Here is a 22,634-nt window from a genome sequence, read left to right on the forward strand (position 1 = left end):
AGGTGGGGATCACAGTACTGAGACAAGGTCCACATGGATGTTTAACAAAGACATTTTAAGGACCAGCTGTGTCTTTGGCTTGTAGGACACTATTTTAACAAGCTCAAAACTTGGAGAAGTAATCTAGTACCCTACATCTGAAGCCATTTGTAAAAAATCACTTTTTCCCCTAATTTGAAAAGAAATAACTTACATATCAAGTAGAGTGGAGTGTAAACGTGGATGTCAACCACCCTTTTAATTTTATAAACCTGCTTTCAGCTTCTCATCCACAGGCAGATTTCCTGACCTACCATGATCCTAAACATGAGAAAATACCCTTCTTTAAAAAAAATTGTTATGAGAATTTATTCCAAAGTGCAATTCAAGAGTTAGCTGGGCAAGCACATCATTGCAAATCACACACACACAAAAGGGAAAACAGAAGCTCAACACAAACAAAAAACCAAGATACAAACAAAACAAGGGGGAAAAAAAGTTAAGTGTGCTGAGGAATGGACCCCGAAAGATGAGGAGACGGGAGTCGAAGCCAGAATTCCGCCCAGATGTTGCTTCACAAGTGCAGAGGGAGATGGTGGGGAGGGATCAGCAGCCGCCACCGCCACACGCTGGCTCTCGGCTCAGCTGCTACTTCAATCCTAGGTTTTCATCAGGGAAGTTATAAAAATATATACACATGTACACTGGAGGCATTTTAAAAGTCACCAGAAGCTTGGAGTGTATAGTGTCTCAGCAGAGTCAGCAACTAAAACCCAATGAAAGCATCTGTCATTTAAATCCGGAAGGGCTCAGTTATTTGAATGGATGATAAACCACATCGTCTTAGGGAAAAATGAACCGTGTTCACCTTCCCATCCTTGCAATTACAGGGTAAGAAAAATCTGGTCCAGAACTAACCTTTTTTGACATTATGGTTTTTAATAAATGTCATTAACGTACTGACCACTCCCAGCCCTCAAGGCAGAGTGCTGCTGGAATAAAAGAATTGCCGTGGACGCCACCCTGGGACCTCAGGCCACTCACATGAGCCGCTGAGCTGCTCATTTCAGGGTCCTCCTAGGAATGCAAGTTGCCCCTCTGGGATGGTGGCTGTAGGAAAGTGGCACGAATCCAGCAAGGGCCTGACCCTGGCGACCTCACCCGCCCTCCACAGCTGTGCCCTGCTGCTCCGTCCTCCCTTTAATTCAAGCCACAAGCTGCCAGCAGCCCCAAAGCCCAGAGCTTTTCAATCTTTTCCACTGGTTATTCCTACCACAAAAAACAGCGCCTAGAGAAGCACTTTCACCCTAGCACTTACCCCTGCAAAACCAATCACTGCATCTTCTGTCACAAAGTACTTCTGAGCTCTCTGTCCCCACTAACCACCAGCTCTCAGGGGTGAGACAGCACTGCCTCGACAGGATGCGAGACCTATCCAGGCACCCACACCCCGCATGGGTGTTTCTGCAGTGGCCAGCGCCAGCCGTCTGAGAGGCGAAGGGTCTGAACGGGAGAAAAGAGCTGCCAAAGACGGATGGAATGAGCGTCAGCCAACGTGAGCCGAGTCCGCGAAGTTTTCTGGATTCCTCCAAGGCCCTCCAGGGGGAGTGAGTTCCGGGGGTGCAAAGCAAGGCCAGCTGTCCTCAGAATGGGAGCCGGGGAGCCGGGAGAGTGTAGTTGTTGACTTCCTCTGCCCACCGGCCCTCCCCACACTGGGCTGGAGGTGCTGCCTCCACGGTGGGGTCATGGAGAGAAAAGTCAGCTCAGGCTGTGCTTCCAGGAGAGGGTCGCAAGGAGCGGGTCGCTGCGCGCTGCTTCTCCCTGTCCCCCGGGGTGTGTGTGCAGCAGGAAGCGAGCCGGGGCCCCGCCGTCACAGCGCTAAGAAGAGGATCAGCACAATGAGCAGGACCACGAAGAGGACCACGATGGCACACCACTGGCGCCGATCTGGAAGGCAGGACACGAGAGTCAGCTCTCCCACGACCCGACATTCCCCAGGACACGGTTACAGGACAGTTAAGGCAACACCTGGGCACGGAAAGGGCACAGAATGGGCAAATGATGGCAAAGAGAGGCCTGAATCTGCCTGGGCACCTGGCACTCGACTGCTGCTATTCCTGGCCTGCCCATACCCCAGAAGTCAGCCTCGTAAGAAGTACTGGCTTTGTGTAACGGGTCTCTTAAGACCTACCGGCTGCAGCTTTCTGCTGGCAGTTATCACATCCCTGGAAAAGGTGTTGGCATTGGTGTTATACGTCAAAGCTCATCCGCTTTAATCTCCCACCAAAGTCACATCATTTAACTAAACAATAATCATGGTCTTTTCTCAAGGAGCACGATGGGAGGACAGAAAGGAGACAAAAGCTGCTGGTGGTCACTTCAGGAAACAAAAAGCTGAAAAAGCAAGCTGTAGTATCATGGGTGTGTGATGGGCTTCGCACCATCCTGGGCAAGAAAGATCGCTTTAACCAGTATTAAAGCAACTGACATGAACATCTCTAAGTCAAAGTGTCTTTTCTGAAGCTTTCTGCCCTACTCACAGTTTAGAACAGGCACAGCAAACAAAGTGGCCAGAGCCCATCTAAGTGACCCCAGAGCACGGTGGGCCCGAGGGACGGACGAGAGCAGGGCCCCCACAGTCCTTGCTGAGCGCCCCTAACTCACAGGGCTGCCGGAGGACCACGCAACACGAGTGTTCGCACACTCTGTGGGCCCACACTTGGCACAGGATGCTGTCCTCCTCAGGATGCGCCCTTTGCTTGGGCAGATGTAGGAAGAGCAAGCCGGCTCCCCGCAGAGGACCCCTGCCATTCTGCACAAAAGGTCAAGCTGAGATATAGCCTGTGACACTGGAGATCAGCTGCTAGAAGGAAGAGTTCTGTTTAAGTAGAAGTAAAAAGGTATGTCTACCAATTCATCAAAAGTTTATTTGAAAAATTTTAGCACAACACTACTATTGAGAATTACATTGTAAAAAGGTCTGAATCTAGGGAAATAGACCACGAAACTTTACACAAAGCAATGCTAGGTCCATAAAAGAAAGAAAGTCATATAACTAAAGGAAATGTCGCAGACAGCAAAGTCTTAGAACCGGTCAACAGAACCGCTACCAACCAACAGTAAGTAAAGCAAGTACCTTTCCAGTGGCTCACTGTGCTCTCCGTCACACACGCCAGAAACTCACTTAAGCAAGTGGGATTAAGATCAAGACCTCAAGTCCACCTATTCCTTTCTGAGACAGGACTAGTCCAAAGGGCGTGGGGAGGGTGAGTCTGCCTACTCCAGATAACAGTATTCACCTGTTTAACTATCCTTTCAATGGTCCAGAAAACTCAAGTATCTAGCCTTCTTTCATCTACTTAAAAATGTTTACAACAGTTTAAAAATCCTCTCATTAAAGTGATTAATCTATATTCTTCTAGGATGATACAGTCAAGGTAAATACCTCCTAGCTGCCTTGGCCAAGGCATCCTGCCATTTTAGACCTGAACTTCCAACAGTGAACCAGCTTCCCATCAGCCTCTACCCAGCCCTCCTCCCACCTCCAATCACTTTCTCTTCTGCAACTGCACTAAACAGGGGTTTTCATCAAAGAGCACACAAGCCAGCACAATCCAGGAATGTGCTTTTAAATCCACTTTCCTTTGAAGTGGTAAGTTGCTTCTATGAAGTGTGAACTGGGTGACCCCAGGGAGCTGTGTTACCCTGGCAGACTTCTCCCCAGAAGGGGTGGGTACTAACCACAAGGGTTTTTGTGACCCCAAGTGAAAGGTCCTAACCAGCCTTTTTGCAAGCTTGGACCTGTCTCAGAAAGTCAGGTGGCGGGGAGGGGTGGGGCGCGGAACCCCAAAGGGGCCTCTACAGGATTTTCCAGCTCTCAACAGTCTCCTCCCCTAAAGAGAAAAGACCAACAACAGAATTTTGGAAAGTGAGGGGAAGAAAACCTGGGTATCCACTCAAAACAACATACTTCTTTGGGGTAGGAGAATGACAAGACCAGTGTCTCTCTTGGGTCATTCAAAAAAGTAAGTATGGCACCCTGGCAGATTTCTGCCAGGAAAGCAGCCAGCCTCGGGAAGGGCAGGGGTCTCGCCTCTGCAGGCCTGTGAAACGCGGGCGTTCACTAACTGCCTAATCACACGCAGTGTGTCCTGATACTCTTTCTTTATATGGAGGCTTGATCAAAAAGCAGTGAACTTTCCCAAAAGTTACGAAGAACAGAGACAAACACCAAACGGCCCCGTCATCAAATCAAAGCCAGCACAGCCAAGGAGGAGGCCCTGTGCTCGCTCTCTTTGGGGAGCAGATATTACAATGAAGGCCACAGGCAAGCTGTCCAAACCCAGGGGCCTTTCAGCGTAAATGCTCTGTTCCCTGGCTCTCCTTCTTGAGGTATGGCAGGACATACCTCAAGTTCTTACTTGCTCCCCAAACTTTTTTGGGGGGAGAAAAAGTAGAAGACAGCGTGAGCAGACTTCAGTGCTGTTTATACACACGGAGCGGCTGATCACAATTCAAGTTCTTTTCTAAATTACTCCCAGAATGCTGGAGACAAGGACGCAGTGCGTCTTCATTACACTGTCTTCTCCACCAAACCGGTGCTGAAGCAGCCACTTGACTTTGCCACTAATACAGACACTAGTGAAAGACCTGGTTGAAACTGGTTATATAATACTGCAGTAAAAAGCTTTTTTTTTTTCCTTTAAAGGAGAAAAAAAGAGGGAAGGGGTGGAAGAAGAGAGAACAGAGGTAAGCGGGGAGAGGACTTCACAAAACTCCCTTTAGATGTGTGGAAGATGAAGTGAGCTGGGGCCTGCCGCAGGCAATGAAGAGCCTACTAGAAGCATGAAGCGTATCTGCCCCTAGAGAGAAGGAAGGGAACCAGTCTAGGAGCTTCCCTTTGTCTTAAGTGTAACAGGTCCTTGGCCCCCCAGGGCCATCTTCTGCCTGTCTTACCGCCCCCCTTTTTTTTTTTAAACAAACACTTACTATGTACTAATACATGAGAGACACTATTAAACATCTGTACACTAATTATTATTGATGACCTTGAGAGGTAGGCATCATCCTATTTTTTTATATATAAAAGAAACAGAGCCCAAGAGAAGTCTTATGTAACTTGACTATGAGTTAAACAGCTGAAAAGCAAATATACACTTGTATTTAAATTTTGCCTCAAAAGGCAAGAGTGGACTGTTAGATTCTGTCATACAGATGTAACAAGAGGAAATCAACTGAAGAAAGGTGTCAAGACACAGGGGATGTTCTGATGGGGGAGGGGTTGCTCTGGTTCAAGAGCACTTAGGTGACCTTGAAGGATGCCTCAGTCCCTTCCTTCACCCAGAGTCTCCCACCAAATAGAGGAAAAAAAGATACTCTATTTTCTCTGATTTAAAAAGATGTCATTTCTCTTAGAGAAGATAGGTTGTAGTAACAAAAAATAGTCACTGGTACACATTTTCCTACACAGTAATTTGAAAAAAGTTACTTCTTCATCCCCTGCCTGGTACAAATTTGCTGGAATAGTTCACTACGGATTCAAATAAAAACAGTTTAAATGAGATCTGCAAGGCTATCCTCTTCTGAAATGTAGAGGTTTTTCCTTCAGTGAAAAGTCAGTGCAGGAGAAACAGTAACTAGCTCTTACTAGTTGGGAATTGGGAAACCAATTCCCTCTTTTGGCAAAGAAATAGGAAAAAAGGAAAATGAACGATTTTGTAAGTGCAAAGAAAGTTACTCCACCAGAAGAAACGTCAGCACCAGCCTCGCATGGTGGGGACCACGAGGCTCTTCCCAGGTGAAGGCCACAAGCCGAAGACCAGGCCTGTGTGTGCTAGTCTTCCATCTCCTGACCCCAAAGTCTAGCAAAAATGTGCCACAGGAAAGGGATCTGAACAAGCGCACCCATGAGACACCCCCTAGACTGTGTCTCTCGAATTAAGTAAGAATTCTGGAGCTTCAAAGCACATACATACCGCTGGTCATGTGCGATACTTTTGCAAGTTTCTTCATCACATTGTCCAGTCGAGACTGAGTGCTCTCCAACTCGTGAGAGAAATCATCCAGCATACTAGAAGGACAAGCAGACACAGGAGGCGGCTGCTCAGCACCGCTCCAGACACAGTGCCCATGGAGCTAAATTCCTGGGATCTGCGCCTCAGTCTTCGCAATCACCAAACAGACAACATTGGGATTCAGAGCCCCCAATCTTTTTATCCTTGGGACATATCTGTTTTTGATTTCGGAATTTTGGAAATCTGAAAAAGTAGTCAGTTACATACACTGTGTATTAGCCAACACCCCCAGCAGAGTCTGGGGCTGTCTTCAAACACCCGAGCTAATATTTCTGCAAAGAAAACTATGAGGATTCATGGCTGCAGTCAGTTCAAGTCAGGTTCCTCTGTAACAAGAGCTTGCTGTGAATTTTTTTAGAGCTTTCTAGACTGCAGAACTGCAGCCAAGGCCAACAGGGACCTGAACATACAATAATACAAACTCAGCTGCAGTGCAGTGTAGCAGAAAGAAGGCTGTGTGAATCAGACAACCAGGCTTTGCCACTTGGTACTTTGGACAAGGGACCCTTATCTGTAAAAGCAGGCGATCCTATCAACAGGGTTCCCATAAAAGTCAAAGCGTTTGTTGCTCAGTCATGTCTGACTCTCTGGGACCCCATGGACTGTAGCCCCCCAGGCTCCTCTGTCCATGGAATTCCCCAGGCAAGAATACTGGAGTGGGTTGCCACTCCCTTCTCCAGGGGATCTTCCCAACTTAGGGATCAAACACTAGTCTCCTGCACTGCAGGCAGATTCTGTACTGTCTGAGCCACCAGGGAAGCCCCACACAAAGCACTTCACAGTAGCGTGAGTTAAGAAATGTACTTTGATCACATCATCATCTGCTTTAAGCCACCCCGTGCTTTACCATAAAGCCAGGCAGCCTCAGGACTGGACTCCGTGCGCCTCGTCTACATGCACAGAGAACCAGCTCCCTGAGGCTCACACTGCTTGTTGCCTAAGGTGTGGCTAGGAAAGAAAACACCACAATACTCATACCACCAGTGTTTATTTCATAAATTACTAAGCATTCCAAACTATTCAACTTTGGATTAATGTATGATTATGCTGAGGCTAGAATATGACATACTAATTAGTAACCAGAGGGCTTACTGACAAGGCTTTATTCGCTCCTCTGGCAGCACCAAGGGCAGCGAGCATTCCCGGTTTGGGTCTGGGCCCACAGGAGGCACCTGAGAGCCCTGCAGGATTCAGGCAGCCAACTCCTCATTAAGTCATTAAATGACCCCCATGTTGGCAACTACACCAACAAGCCTTTGTCCCTTACCTGAATTTTCAAATTAAAACATTTTTTAGCTCATTTTAGATTCCGGTAGCATCTTGGCCCTGCAGCTGGCAGACCTATCCACACAGGGCAAATGCTGATAAACAAGAGCTACCTCTGTGTACTGTGTAAGACCTTTCTTACTCAAGACAAAAACGGGTAAGTCATCCAACCTCCAGGCCAAGGACACGCATTAACCACGCACTAACCAAGTTTCTTAGGTGGCTCAGTGGTAAGGAACCTGTCTACCAATGTAGGAGATGCAGGTTCGATCCCTGATCCAGGAAGATCCCCCTGGAGAAGGAATGGCAATCCACTCCAGGATTCTTGCCTGGGAAATGCCATGGACAGAGGAGCATGGAGGGCTACAGCTCTTGGGGTCAAAAGAGAGTTAGATACGACTTAGTGACTAAAGGACAACAAAATGAAAAGAACCAGGTTTCTAGCCTAGCTCTGTGCTGTCCAAAAGAAATACAATGTGAGTCTCACATGCCACTTAATATTTTTCAGTGGCCGCATTTTAAAAAAGGGAGCTGAAGTTAATTTTAATAACCTGTTTTATTTAGCCCAATATACCTAAAAAAAACTATCATTTCAATATGCAATTTTATATTTTTTCACACTAAGGCCTTCAGAACTTGGTGGGCATTTATACCCAGGGCCCTTCTTAGTCTAGACTGGCCACATTTCATGTACTCAATGGCCATGTGGGGGCTGGTGGCTACTGTACTGGACAGCACAGGTCTAAGTGCAAGACCCACTTTTTCCTTTTAATTTACCTATTTTTATTAGAGTTACATACATACATAGTTTGTAGAGCCAATCAGTCCTTTTGTAAAAAAACCACAGTTGTCCGCCATCCCCGAGGGCCACCGCTTTCAGCCCCTCCACTATTCTCTGGGTGTATTTTCCAGTTTTTGAAGCTACATGCTGGCGGCTCAGTGTCCGGATCCCACTGACTCTGCACAGTGAAAGCCTAGGGCTTAGCCCCCTTCCATTCCATTCCCCACCTCTGCATCCTTCCCATTTCTTTTCCTCCTTCCCTCCTTCCAACAGAACTGTGTCCTGGTTGGATAAGGTCGACATCCAGGATTCCCACTGTCACCAGTGAGTACATGCTCTTCCCAGCTGGGGGTCCGGGGCCTCAATCACACTGCTCTGGGCTCTCCCCTCTGCTCACCGAGGACCCCGTTTTCTCAGGTCTGTTGAGTTGGGCACCATTCATCTTTCTGCTTTCCAGGAGCTAAAATGTTAAGGTCACTGTTTCTTATTCCAAGCTCTATGTCCCCATAGATTTTATGCCATTAAATACAAATTAAAACCTCTGTTACTGTTCTAGTGGACTTCAGAGTAGGAACGGAGATAAAGAGGTTGTGTTCAGTTCACCATCTTTATCTGGAAGTCTGCCAGGCTCTATCATCTACCCAGCCAATGTAACTGCTCAAATAATTAGTTCTTTCCCATCCGCATAGTGAATTTTAGGGTAAGAATGCATTTCAGACAAATTAAGCTGCATGCCTAAGCTCCTGTTCTGCCACCTTCCTACGTGGCCTCCCTGCTTCCAGTCTTTTCCACTGTGGTTCACCATCAAAACCACAGATGGACAGATCTCCCCCAAACATAAACCTGATCATGGCATTACTAATACAACCTTCCCTGGGGTCGTGTCTCCCATTGCCCTTTGAATGACAAGTCCTAACTCCTTACCGTAGCTTCTGGGGCCTTCCCTGATCTGTTCTCTGCCTCCCTGACTTGACTCCTGTAACCTCCCTCTCAACCCCCGTGCTCTAGACACACTAAACCTCTCTGCTGAGTGCACATATCACCTCTAAATCGTTACAAGGACTCTTCCTTCCAGGAGATCCTCCCCTCATCCTTTCCTCCCACCCCACCTAGTACCTTCTACTTATTCTTCAGTCCCAGTTAAACCTCTCTTCTCTTCTCAGGGAGTTTAGACTGAGTCAGGTCTCCAGTTCAGGCTGTTAGGGCCCTCAAGGCACTACGCACTCCCCCCACTGGCAGCCCTCCACTTCTGTTACCCTTCATGACTTGCACCATTTCTGTAATATCCGTTCCACTCAGTGAGCAGTGAACCCTTGATGGCAGAAACCCTGTCTATTTCTCTTGGCTGCTTTGTGGACCACCCTGAGGCCTCCCAGGAGAACAAGATGTCCAGTTTGAATTTGTAAGAAATGAATCCATACGGTTAAACAGAAAATCAAGGTAGGAGAGTTTCTGAAATATCCTACTAGATTTTTTTTTTCCCCAGAAAAAATATTTTGTGAAATGGTAAAGGTAGCATATTTTAAGAATTCTGGTTTTGGTGTCATACTTTAGGAGTGCAAAGAGAGATTGTTCTTAAGGAAAAACGAATCCAGATGTTTTTCCTGTGCTTTTTTCTAGAAGACTTTTTCACTGTAGGAGAAGATTTTTTTATTAGTTGGAATTAAACTTGTACTCCCCCCCCAAAAATCAAAATTTAAGATACAGAGCAAAAAGTTCCATTTAATACAGCAGGAAGGGCATGCAATGATGAAGTTAAGTTAGCCCATGTTCTATCCTCTTTGGGACAAAAAACCTCCATGGAGCTTACACAGCCCTAACAGTTTCACATTCCTATTCACAGCAACACTTGAAGTCAGCTGTTCAGAGGAATTGGTACCTCTTTTGCAGATGTTTAAAAATACTAATAACTTTGCCTAAACCTTCTTGAAAATTGTATCTGACGGATTTGCCTTTTTTGGAGAGGCTAATCTGTAAAACAGAGTGAAGATGCAGCTAGAAACAAAACAGCTTTCGGCTTTACTAGCCATGTAATCGGCAGGCTCTTCAGGGGTCTCCTAAGATGGCTCTTTCCTTCACCTCTCTGCGGCAAGAGGGGCATCCCAGTACTCACACGGCCTGCTCCTCCAGCTCCCCTCCGATGCGCTGGGACATGTTCTTCAGCACTCCGATGCTGCCAGAGACCAGCTCCAACTGCTCATCCTGCTGTTCCACGATCAGCTGGTGCCAGAGAAATGGGAAATAAGCAATTAAAATCCATCTTACCTGGTTCCAAGCCCAGCACTCGAGCAGCTGCTAGCTTCTTTGCCAACTCGGGACAATTCACATTCAGAAGCAAAGCCCAGAAATCAAAGGACCAGACCGTCCGCCTCAGAGAACACGCTGCTCAAAAGGCTGGGCTGTCAAGCTACTGATATCCCCTGCTGATCCAACTTGTGAAACAGTCAGCGGGGCTTGAAACCACCCAGAGAGATTTACCCTGGTTGGCTGAAGTCCAGCAAGGGACAGACAATGGCCAAAAGCACCTGTGCAGTGACCACGGACACGTGGGGATGCTTGGGAAGAGGAAGCCCGCTGCCAGGGTCAGGGTCTCAATTGGCAACAGCTGGCCACAACTTAACTGTAAGAGAAAGTCTGACAGGTCTCTGGACATGGGAAAACTACACACACAGAGTCCTTTGCTCCCTCCTCAAGGACACGTGCGAGGAGGCTCTGCGGCAGTAAGCTACCTTGCAGGCAACTTCTGAGCACAAGTTACTTTTAATTGTGCTGCAGTAGCCTCACTTTTCATTGAAAAAAAAAAGTTCGCTTGGTTAATGGCAATTTAAGTAGACAAATGGTTAAGCTGATGTGCTAATGGAAAAAGATCAACACGTATATATAAAACACAGTATTTAAGAACTAATAGTTTTGATGGGGTGGTAATGCTCAAATCCCCAGACACTTTACTATTAGCTTCCTTTAATTAATACAAATCAAAAGCAACCACACAAATGTAATCAACCTTTCCTTCTACCCCTTAACCTCCACCAAGCAATGATTTTTTACGTCTAATGGAACCAACAACCATTTTCAATGAAAAAACAAGGACTCAATTTTTCTCAAAGTGCCTTTGTTGAAATGAACAAAAAGCTGAGTACAGAAGTGGAGGCTGGGGAAGAAGCTGCTGTGCTTTTAAATCAATGGCCTTCTCTGTCAGTTGTGGGTGTCTGGTCTGCTTGTCCTAAGAGGTCTAATCAAGCTTGGTTCTCTTGAAACTGTCATGCTCTGAAGGGTGTCTTAAACACCCTTTATGTAAGCAACCTTCACACAGGTAGACTCCGGCAGCTGTGGGGCTAGCTCTGGCCCCTCCTGCCTGTCATTAGCAACAGGGCCCTGGCTGGCAGAGCAGTGGGGAGGGTAGTGCTGGGCCTCCCACCTCCCCGTCCTGCACTCAGGTACCTGCTGCTGTGCCTGCTGCTCCTCGATGAAATGGGAGTTGGCCAACTGAAGCTCCCGGTCGAGGCGCCCGTATTTATCCGACGTTCCAGCGCTCCAGTTCTGTCCGCCACTGTCTCCTAGCAGGGCCTGTGAAAGCGGGGCCAGGGGCAGCAGGGCAGGAGGGACAAACCATTACTCTCACTAAACAAGGGCCCCATCACCATGATATGAAGAGTCCTCCCACTGCTCATGAGCTGTCTTTCCAGGGATCAGCTTTTTATGGATTGGTGCAGGTTGGTGCCTGCGGAGTACAAATCAGAGAATGCCATGAAGGGCACTTTCTATGGACTCACAAAAGAGCTCTGTCCCATTAAAAATGCAAGTGAGAGTCAACTTTAAAGCAATCTTAAAGCCCCTCTGTGCACTGCTTTGTGGATCGTAAAGCACTTGTTCTCACAGGACCAGCTCTTCCTAGCACCCTTGGAATTTCACTGGAGACCTGTTGAAGGTCCAAGTCTAACTGATTCCAGACATCTAGAGTCCTTTCTATTTAAGTATGAGCAAGGAAATTTTTGGTGTTCAGAGGAGGGAGGAGATAGTTCCCTAAAGTGACAAGAAACTAAGTCATAGTCCCTCATGCAGTGAAGGCACAAGAACCACCAGTGTCTGCTCAGTGTGACCCACAGATGAATCCCAATGCCCTTCAGCTGAACTAAAAGGCTAGAGGTTTCCCAGATGGATCAGGGGTTGCTTCAGCAGGGAGCACGGCCACAGTGGGGGCCTGACCCTGATAACCCAAGCAAGGGTTGGCCCTGATGTCAGGGTTGGCTCCACCCGGGCCCCCAGATGCCAGGGCTGGGTTTCCTAGTATGAATTTGAGGAATTCTGTAGTCAGAAAAGGTTAAGTTTGGGAATGTTTTCCTTCACTGAAGAGGCCAGCCAGGAATGTAAGCTGACCCTGCCTGGGATCCCCACAAGCCTTTTTAACCAAAGAACTGGACCAAGCTAGTGGCGAGGATTCTTCTATCTTGTAGAGCTGCCAAAACTTCTTACCAGGTACCCTTTAGCTCTGGAACTGTTAAAAGTCTACCTGATTCCTTGGTTCTCTGTCTGCAAAGCCCCTCAATAGCCACACTAGCCTTGCCTGACTTTCAGACATGAATTTGGCCAAATGGCCACATTTCAGAGGCTACATTCAGGGAAGTTCAGGATGTATGTTGAGTTCTGGGGCAGATATGAGAAGAGGACCAGGATGCCTGAGAACTTCCACAGCCCAGAGCCTTAGTCAAGAGTCTGAATGGTGACTGTCTCTGGTGTAGAGCAGACATAACGTTCTGGGGGGATGCTTCTGCTCCACCTGGTCATAGAGCTGTTAAGATTGAAAGGATCCTGCTCGTTTTGATGCAAAGACTCTAATGAGTCTATGGTGGATACTGGGGCCTAGTAACAATTTTTTCAAGGTCAGAAAAAGTCTACAGTGCATCATTAGGCTATGGATAGAGAACCAGAGCTCCTGGGGCCACAGTCATGGCTATTTTTTCCTAGCTTATCCATGGTCTACACTTGGGTAGGCATATGGCATGCTGTTAAGAGTTACCCGTGAAGCTGTCGAGATCCCCTTGGTCTGACCTCCAGGAGTTGGTTAGTGAGAAAGAAGATGGAGAGAGGGCCCAGAGCACTGGGGACCAGCCCAAGTATAGCTGCCAAAGCAGGAGGCCTTGGCTTTGCGAGGATCAGCCCAGCACCCGGTGCTGGAAACAGCCGTGAGGTGGACTCTGTCCACCTTCCATTCCTTGAATGCCTGTGACTCGAAGACATTTTGTTGTAGTGTAGTTGCTAAGTTGTGTCCGACTCTTGCGACCACATGGACTAGCCCACCAGGCTCCTCTGTCCATGGGATTTCCCAGGCAAGAATACTGGAGTGGGTTACCATTTCCTAGGGGGTCTTCCCGTCCCAGGGATCAAACCCAAGTCTTCTGCATTGGCAGGTGAATTCTTTACCACTAAGCCACCTGGGAAGCCCGAAGATATTTCACTCATCGCCTGAAACAAAATTCCCAGCCACAGTCAGGAAGCCTCTGCATAAATGTACGTTTTATTTATGTTAGTTCACTGGCTTTTCCAAGAGTCAGCGCCAGATGGGATGGCTAGCTAACATCTTTTCCTGTCTGCACTGTTGGGTGGATGGGGAAAAAAACCAACAGTGACTTGGAAAGTGGCATGTGGGGAAAGAAAACAGGAAAATTAAGCTAGAAGATATTCAGAGAGTCCTCTTCCCTTTAAGTGGGTCAAGAAATACCTACAGGTATAAAGTGAAGAGTGTATCATAAACTACTGATTCCTAGTTAATTAAAAATGGTGAGCTGTTCTTCAATTATCAGCTGACTAAATTCAAGGACTGAGTGTCTTGTAGCTTTTATTTTTGATGTGTCAGTATCTGGGCTTTGGTTTCTGAAATTTATTAGGTTTCATAATTTATTTGTAATAACTTACAAAAACTGGACCTCACATCAAAAAAGAAATAAAAAGATACATGAAACAGTGAAAGATTCAACACATATTTAAGTTTCTTCAACTACTTTATGTAAAGTTTCAGTCATTAAATGTCTAGAGCATCCTACACATGGGCAGCTAGAAATCTAAAAAAACAGAAGAGAAACACCATGACACAATCCCTCCCTACTCACAAAGAAGCTTGAGGTCCAGCAGAGAAAATGACAAGCAAGCAAGCAATTACAGCTCTTAACAAAGCACCTGGCACACAGAACGTGCTCCACAGGTGCAGAATAAATGGCTTGTGGCAAGGGCTATGAGGTACACAGAGCGTGCAACGGGAGCCCAGAGGCGAGAACCAGAGGGTGTGGCGGGGGAGGGGGGAGGCTGCTGCCCTCACTATGGGCTCAGCACCAAGGTCTTCTGCTTGAAGACATGATACATGGATGTCAGAATTTGTCAAGGCCACGTATCTGTGTATTTTCTGTGATACTGTATATTCCAACGTTTACTCACCTGTCTATTTTTCCTCTCAGCTAATGCCTGCACAGATGAAGCTGACATCTGATCCTTCATGTCCTAACAAGATAAGCAGAAGACCAGAAAACAAATGAACATCCTTAAACAAAACTGTGGTTAACATTCTGCACATTAGCAAAATATACATAATTCAATATTAACTTTTTAAACAAAAAGACAGTATTTTTTGCCTTCTATTTTCAGTCTCAAAAATAAAGGAAATAAAGAGAAGGACATCCCCTTAAAAAGAGGTAACCTGGATACTAAATTTAAATATGAGGAAAGAGAAAGTATTTTCTGGGTACCTACCACAGCCAAAACCCTGTTAAACACACACACATAAGATCACTATGTGATCCATCCACAATGACCCTATGAAGCTGGTGTTACCTTCATTTTACAGTTGACAAGACTAAGATCTAAGAAGATTCAGATACTTTCTCAAGGTCACACAGCCAGTAAATGGCAATCCTGGGTATACACACAAAAGCTTGTGTTCAGTGCTCGTATCTTCAAGTATATGCTGTGCTTAGTCTCTGTTGTGTCTGACTCTCTGCGACCCCACACACTGTAGCCCACCAGGCTCCTCTGCCCATGGGTTGCCATGCCCTCCACCAGGAGATCTTCCCAACCCAGGGGATCGAATCCAGCTTTCCCACATTGCAGGGGGATTCTTTACCATTGGAGCCACTAGGGAAGCCCAAGAATGCTGGAGTGGATAGCCTATCCCCTCACCAGGGGAACTTCCTGACCCAGGAATCAAACTGGGGTCTCCTGCAGAGCAGGCGGATTCTTCACCAGCTGAGCTACACGGGAAGCCCATCTTAAAGTATAATACATGTTAAAAAAAAATGCATACTTTAAAGTATACTTACCATTAAACACCAGAGAATACTTTCAAATAGTGATGAACTGGTCACTTTATTTCTGAGTTGGATTCATGGGACATATGGACTATTTCTAACACGAGTATTTTCTTGAGTGGTATAAAAAAAATTTTGTATGGAAAGAAAAAAGAATGTACCCATTACTTAATCTATTGCAAAACATCTTATTAAATATGAGCCATCAGCTGCATATGTAACTACAACCCAATACACCTTAAAATATTCCAGCTAAGTACACGATTACTGTAAGTTTTCTTTAAAAAAAAAAAAAAAGGATGCCAAAATATTCTTTTCTGTTGGCTCATAGGCTACTTTAGAGGTGCAAACGTTGACGTATTAGGCTTTTACAAACTTCTTGCAGGACGCGTGACAAGGGACAGGTAGATGAGGGTGCCACAGCTTTCCTGATTCCTCCTATGGGAAGTTTGATAACCACCTCGCTGCAACCTTCAGTGTGCCCGGTCCCTCCTTCAGCAGATACTGACTGCTGCGTGCCCACACACAGCAGTGATGATACGGACAGGGCCCCTGCCTGACAGAGCTCACGTCACGGTAGACAAGCAGCAGCAAATGGCAATCACACACACACACTTCAACAAGGTGACGACCATTCTGGAAAGAAGGGAGTCAATGGGGCTGCAATCCAGTGGGTGAGCACCACTCTAGAAAGACAGCGATGATATCTGATCGAGACCTGAGGGCCTAGAACAAGCCCAAAGCCAGAGAATTCCAGGCAAAGTAAACAGCAAGCTCAAAAGCCTGCAGGCAAAATGGCTCAATCAACGGTTTAGCTTTTGAGGAGACTCGCTGCTGAAGGAGCCATTGCGTGCTGGGAGCTGGACACGGGCGACCAAAACAGGCAAGGGCCATCAAGGTGCTTAGAGCTTATACAGAGGCAGTGATTGGCACACTAGCCCTGTAAAGAAGTAGATGTTAAATATTCAGCCTTTGTCATGTTTTGTTTTTTTTAAACCACCCTTTAAAAATAAATGTAAAACCATTCTTAGATCTCATGGGCCACAGAGTGCAGGCCCCTGTTCTAAGGCAATGGGAAGCCTTAAAGTATTTTGAGAAGGGCTGTGGAGTATTCCGGGTCATGTTGTAAAAGATCACTCTGGTTATTCATTGGGAAAAATGCTGGCAATTGAGCAGAGCAGAAGTGAAGAGATCATCTTACTGTCACACATTCAAGGGCTGTCCAGGATGGGAAAGAAGTGCCCTGACAGTGGGAGCCTTCAACAGGAGGGCACAGGAGCCCTTGGACGTGATATTGGGCAAGTAAGTAGGGCATCTGAGGGTGCTCAGTTAACCCATAAATTCTAGGAATCTTTACCTAAGTTAATCTGTTCACAAACCTCAAAAGAAAAAAAAAAAAAAAAAAGAATGCCACCCATAGAAACAGAGAAAAAATTTACTTAGTAAAAAAAAGTATTCACCATAAAGATCCAGACACTGGCATACTTAAAATAAGAGAAATGGTGATATAAGCCATATTTCTTGAATGTTTGAGATTTACCTGAGTCAGTCACCTGAGGTATTATTAAAAATGCAGGTCCCTAGCCCCTACTCAGAACTACTTACTAAATGAGACTTTAAGGAACAGGTCTCCCAGACGAGAAGCTGTTTGACAGGCTCTGATCCACACAAATTCTAGACGCCTTCAAAGGAGACCAGTATGCTATTACCTCCTGGACTGCAGGATTCCTTTTCTAATTATCAATTAGAGTTTAAGATGACATTCTGATTTTCAATCAAACAATATGAATAGTATAATCTCACTTATTTAGTGTATGTCAATAATGACACAAAGCAAGTATCAGAATTGCTCACTGGCTAGGGTGATGTACGCTTTTGAGAAATGCATTTAGGGGGACTTCCATGGTGGTCCAGCAATGCAGGGGGTGTGAGTTCAATCTCTGGTCCGGGAACTGGGATCCCATATACCCTGGAGCTACTGAGCCTGCGCACTCCAACTACTGAGCCTGCACAGCGCGACTAGTGTCCATGTGCCCCAGCGAAAGATCCTGCATGGTGGAACTAAAACCCAACACAATAAATAAGTAAAAACATATTTAAAAAACCACATTCAATACACTTTATAATAACCTTTTAAAAGTACTGAACACTGTGTGTGTTAGTCACTCAGTCATGTCCGAGTCTTTGTGACCCCATGGACTGTAGCCTGCCAGGCTCCTCTGGCCATGGGATCCTCCAGGCAAGAATACTGGAGTGGGTTGCCATGCCCTCCTCCAGGGGATCTTCCTAACCCATGGGAGGAACCCGGGTCTCTTACATTGCAGGCAGATTCTCTACCATCTGAGCCACCAAGGAAGCGCCCTATTGAATATTACTTGCATAATAAAAATAGCAGCACACCTGTATGGGAAAAGTAACTTTGAAGTTCTAGTTGAACTCTGAACATTATCTGTAGAATGCATTTTTGCTCTTAGAAGGTAAGACAGTGAGGGGGAAGTAATGGTACACACGAGGATTTCTGGGGGTTGCTGGGAATGTTCCGGAATGCTTCCAGGTGTTGCTTCCATGGCTGTGATCAGTTTATAAATTCTTCAAGCTGTATACGTGGGGTGTATATACTTTTCTATACTGTTATATAATTAAAATGTTAAAAAAAAAAAGAACTATTGCTCCTGAACAATGGCTAGAAGGCAAACCAACCCTCTGAAAATAAATCTGGCATTTTGTATTAGCAGTTTTGATATTTGTAACAAATATCCACTGCCTTGACCTAGTAATTCTAATAGGATTTACTTTAAGGAAATAATATAAAATACATACCAAAACAGATATACAAAGATGTATATCGCAGTTTTAATTATAATGTGAAAGAATAAATAAGCATCATATCCAAGCAAGAGAATAGTAACTGATAGCAAACCCATACAATGTAATATCATGTATCAGATATTACACTTAGGAAGAGAGTTCAGTGAACAATTCACAGAAAAATACAAATGCTCAAACATGAAAAGATGTACTAACGCATTAATAATCAAAGAAGTACAAGCTAAGAAATATTTTTCCTGGTTAGAGTGGGAGAGATGAAAAAGATGAACACTACTTAGTGTTGCCTAAGGTATTAGGAAATACAGAATATGCAGTTTGCTATTAAGAAATATCATTGATAAGGTCTCGATACTTTGAAAATATTTATCTGTGTTTAAAATGGGCATTTTCATTGAACTTTTTAGTACTTAAATATCCAGGATACGCTCACAGAGATAGTTTCTGAAGTATGGTTTGTAATTGCCAAAAATTAATCACATAAATATGTACCAACAGGGTCAATGATCAAACAAATCGTAATAGAAGCAGGTTAGAGAAGAGAGCATAGCCTCTCATGTCAAAGACCTGGGTTCAAGCTTAGTTATGCTTTTTAATAATTATGCAAGGTTGGACAAATTACTCAATTTTTCAAAGTGTTTATTTCTTCTATATAAGATAGTATTTTATAGGGTCATTGTGGGGGATTAATAAAGTATGCAACTATGAAAAAGAATACTCTAAATCTACTCTGTCCAATAGCCGTCAGCCAACTACGGTTATGCACTGAGCATGTCAAATGGAGTTAGTACAACGGAGGAATTAAACTTTTGACTTAATTTTAATTAATTTAGATTTAAATTTAGTTACTGGAAAACTTTCACATATGTCTGGAAAATCTGGGTATTTTCCAGTAAATCAACCTTTTCAACTGTAAGTTTTATAAACTCTAAATACAGATGAAGTATCCCCAATGAAAAGTTCACTTCTGAATTGAGATATGCTTAAATATAAAATATATGCCAAATTTGTAAGTTTTAGTAAAAAAATTTTTTAAACTTTATAGAAATCTCAATTATTTTTATATTGATTACATGTTTAAATAACAGTCTTCTGGGTATACTAATTTAAATAAAATATATTAAGTTTGTTGTTCATTCGGTAAATTGTGTCTGATTCTTTGTGATCTCATAGACTGCGGCACAGCAGGCTTCCCTGTCCTTCACTATCTCCTGGAGTTTTGCTCAAACTTATATCCACTGACAGAGAAGGCAATGGCACCCCACTCCAGTACTCTTGCCTGGAAAATCCCATGGACGGAGGAGCCTGGTAGGCTGCAGTCCATGGGGTTGCTAAGAGTCGGACACAACTGAGCGACTTCACTTTCAAGCACTGGGGAAGGAAATGGCAACCCACTCCAGTGTTCTTGCCTGGAAAATCCCAGGGACAGCGGAGCCTGATGGGCTGCTGTCTATGGGGTCGCACAGAGTCGGACACGACTGAAGTGACTTAGCAACAGCAGCACGTCCATTGAGCTGGTGATGCTATCCAACCATCTCATCCTCTGTTGCCCCCTTCTCCCTACTGGTTTCTTTTTATTTTTTAAATATGACCACTAGAAAATTAAAGACAGCTTGTACTTTAGTGTTTCTATTAGACAGCATGTATCTGTATTGATAGAAAACTATGTCCACAGTATTTTTTCATATAAAAAAATTACAGACTAATGTCATTTCTTTAAAAAATATTTTCAATTTCATTTTATAGAAATGGCTAGAAAAAATATATAAAACTGATTATTTTTATACAGTGGAATTACAGAACAGAGGCGAGGCACATTTTCACCTTTCTTATTCACCAAAATTATTTGCATTTTTTAAAAAGTACAGATTATTTTTAATTTTAAAACTTAAAAACGCTTATGATTACATAATAGTATAATCACAACTATGTACAAATAAAACAAAGTTCTGGTTTTGCGTTGTATTTTGAGTTTAGGTTTCTTTTTCTGTTTTTTCTTTTTGTAAAATTCTTCTAATTCTCTTTAAAAGCATATGTGTGCGTGTGCTCAGTCGCTTCAGTTGGGTCTGGCCCTTGGTGACCCCATGGACTGTAGCCTGCCAGGCTTCTCTGTTCATGGGATTTTCCAGGCAGGAATATCGGAGTGGGTTGCCATGCCCTCCTCCAGGGGCTGTTCCCAATCCATGGATCAAACCCATGTCTCCTGCATTAGCAGGCAGGTTCTTTACCACTAGCAACACCTGGGAAGCCCTTAAAATGGGCATGCATTATTTTAATGAAATACACATTTAAAAGTTCCCATTTTAAAGTTTTCCGCTTAATAAAATATGTGTGTATGTGTGGGTGTTTGTTAGCTCCGATAGTCAGTGACCTCAATAGCTGTGTGGTGCGATTCCTGAGTTTGGCATCACAGACGGCAAAGAGCTGTGGCTTTCACATTCAGGATGGTCCTTTCTTTATGCAGGGTAAAAACTGCCAGATACCATGCCACAGATCACCTTCTTATTAGGATTTGGGATTTTAAGTTACATTACTAAACAGTTTTGAGTATTTCGTAACACCTGTCATGCCAAAAACGTAATTAAAACTCATCTTCTTTCTAATATAAGAAGTTTAGAATAAGCAGTCAAGAAGCAGTTAATACTTATAAAATATGGATCACTTGTCAAAAAAACAACAAATAAATGAAACAACTTCCTGTGTATGCTGTTCCCATTTTGCACCATCTTCCAAGCTGAGTGAATAACACACTGTAAATCCCAGTGCTTCCCACTCAGAGGACTCACATCCCGGCGTCATTTGTAGTGACACAGTATGCCTCACTCTTTTTGATTAACCAAAGCCATTTCTATCATGACTTATAACTGACTATAAACAATTCTTAGATTTGAAGAGATTGGATTTTCGGGAGAGGGTGCTATAGTTCTGATTGCCTTTGAAAGTTCAAAAAGTTGCAGACTGTTAGTGAGGATCATTTACTTGTTACAGAAAACCAAGATCCAGAGAGGCTAAATGACTTGCCATGCTGAAAATTTACTAAGGTCTCAGGAGAGCCTAGAACTCATGTCTTCTCACTTCTTAGTCACTATTTTGCCACTGACTGCAAAAACCTTTCACTATTAAGTTAACCCAACGTCACTTCTGCAATAGATCTCCGTAACACAAATATATCACATGTGAAATCTCTGATATATAGGCAACTCTACAAATGTAAAAATGATTACCTCAAAAATACCAAGGCTATATCCACAAAAACATGAATGTTTGCTTTCTTTGGGCTTCCCTGGTGGCTCAAGAGGGTAGAGTCTGCCTGCAATGTGGGAGACCTGGGTTCGATCCCTGGGTCAGGAAGACCCCCTGGAGAAGGAAATGGCAACCCACTCCAGTACTCTTGCCTGGAGAATCCCCATGGACGGAAGAGCATGAGGGGCAACAGTACATAGAGTCGCAAAGAGTTGGACACGACTGAGCGAATTCACTTCACTTTGCTTTCTTTAGAAAAAAAACTGCTGATAAGACTTAATAAAAACTGCACAAACTAAAGAGACACTTGGAAAAACATACATAAGACTTTTTATATAAAAATGGCTTATTAAAAAGCAAAAACAGTGGACATTAATTGAGAAGAAACCCAGAGAAAGGTTTAGTTCTTCAGACAGGATAGCTACAAAAAATGTATAACGTATCACTGCCTGCCCAAAGGAGAAAGCACAATTGGCACAAATGCATCAAAATGCATTCCGTTCAGCAACTGAATGAAAGCTAACTGATACTGGTAACAAAGGAGTCTGCATAAACTTGTGGTGTACAAAGTCCTAATCTGAGCCTGGTCTTGTGCTAACTCTCTGAACCCAGGCTATCAGTGTCCTTGAAGTGGAACTCAGAGAGCTCTGGATACAAATATTGTCTAGTTGAATGTAACAATACTGAATCAATACAATGCTTCAAAAAAAAAAAAAATCAAGTGTCAATTACCACTTCCTTTTCTTCCACAAAACCTCAACTAGAATTTATTAAAATCAGAGAAGCAAAAAATCAGTTCAGTTCAGTTCAGTTGCTCAGTCGTGTCCGACTCTTTGCAAGCCCATGAATCGCAGCACGCCAGGCCTCCCTGTCCATCACCAACTCCCGGAGTTCACTCAGACTCACGTCCATCGAGCCCGTGATGCCATCCAGCCATCTCATCCTCTGTCGTCCCCTTCTCCTCTTGCCCCCAATCCCTCCCAGCATCAGAGTCTTTTCCAATGAGTCGACTCTTTGCATGAGGTGGCCAAAGTACTGCAGTTTCAGCTTTAGCATCATTCCTTTCAAAGAAATCCCAGGGCTAATCTCCTTCAGAATGGACTGGTTGGATCTCCTTGCAGTCCAAGGGACTCTCAAGAGTCTTCTCCAACACCACACTTCAAAAGCATC

General features: G+C 44.4%; 1 protein-coding gene across 1 annotated transcript in view; it reads right to left on the reverse strand.

The window, feature by feature from the left end:
* Window positions 328-22,634, reverse strand: part of STX6 (syntaxin 6) — a 44,611-nt gene continuing 22,304 nt past the window's right edge. The window contains exons 4-8 of the mRNA XM_018060677.1: window positions 14,530-14,592; window positions 11,542-11,667; window positions 10,214-10,320; window positions 5,955-6,049; window positions 328-1,926 (exon numbers count right to left, since the gene is read on the reverse strand). Of these exons, the coding sequence (XP_017916166.1) occupies window positions 1,850-1,926; window positions 5,955-6,049; window positions 10,214-10,320; window positions 11,542-11,667; window positions 14,530-14,592 (468 nt within the window). The 3' untranslated portion in view covers window positions 328-1,849. The remainder of the gene's footprint in view (window positions 1,927-5,954; window positions 6,050-10,213; window positions 10,321-11,541; window positions 11,668-14,529; window positions 14,593-22,634) is intronic.

Source organism: Capra hircus, chromosome 16 (genome assembly GCF_001704415.2).
Source record: "Capra hircus breed San Clemente chromosome 16, ASM170441v1, whole genome shotgun sequence".
In the NCBI taxonomy this organism is placed as follows: domain Eukaryota; kingdom Metazoa; phylum Chordata; class Mammalia; order Artiodactyla; family Bovidae; genus Capra; species Capra hircus.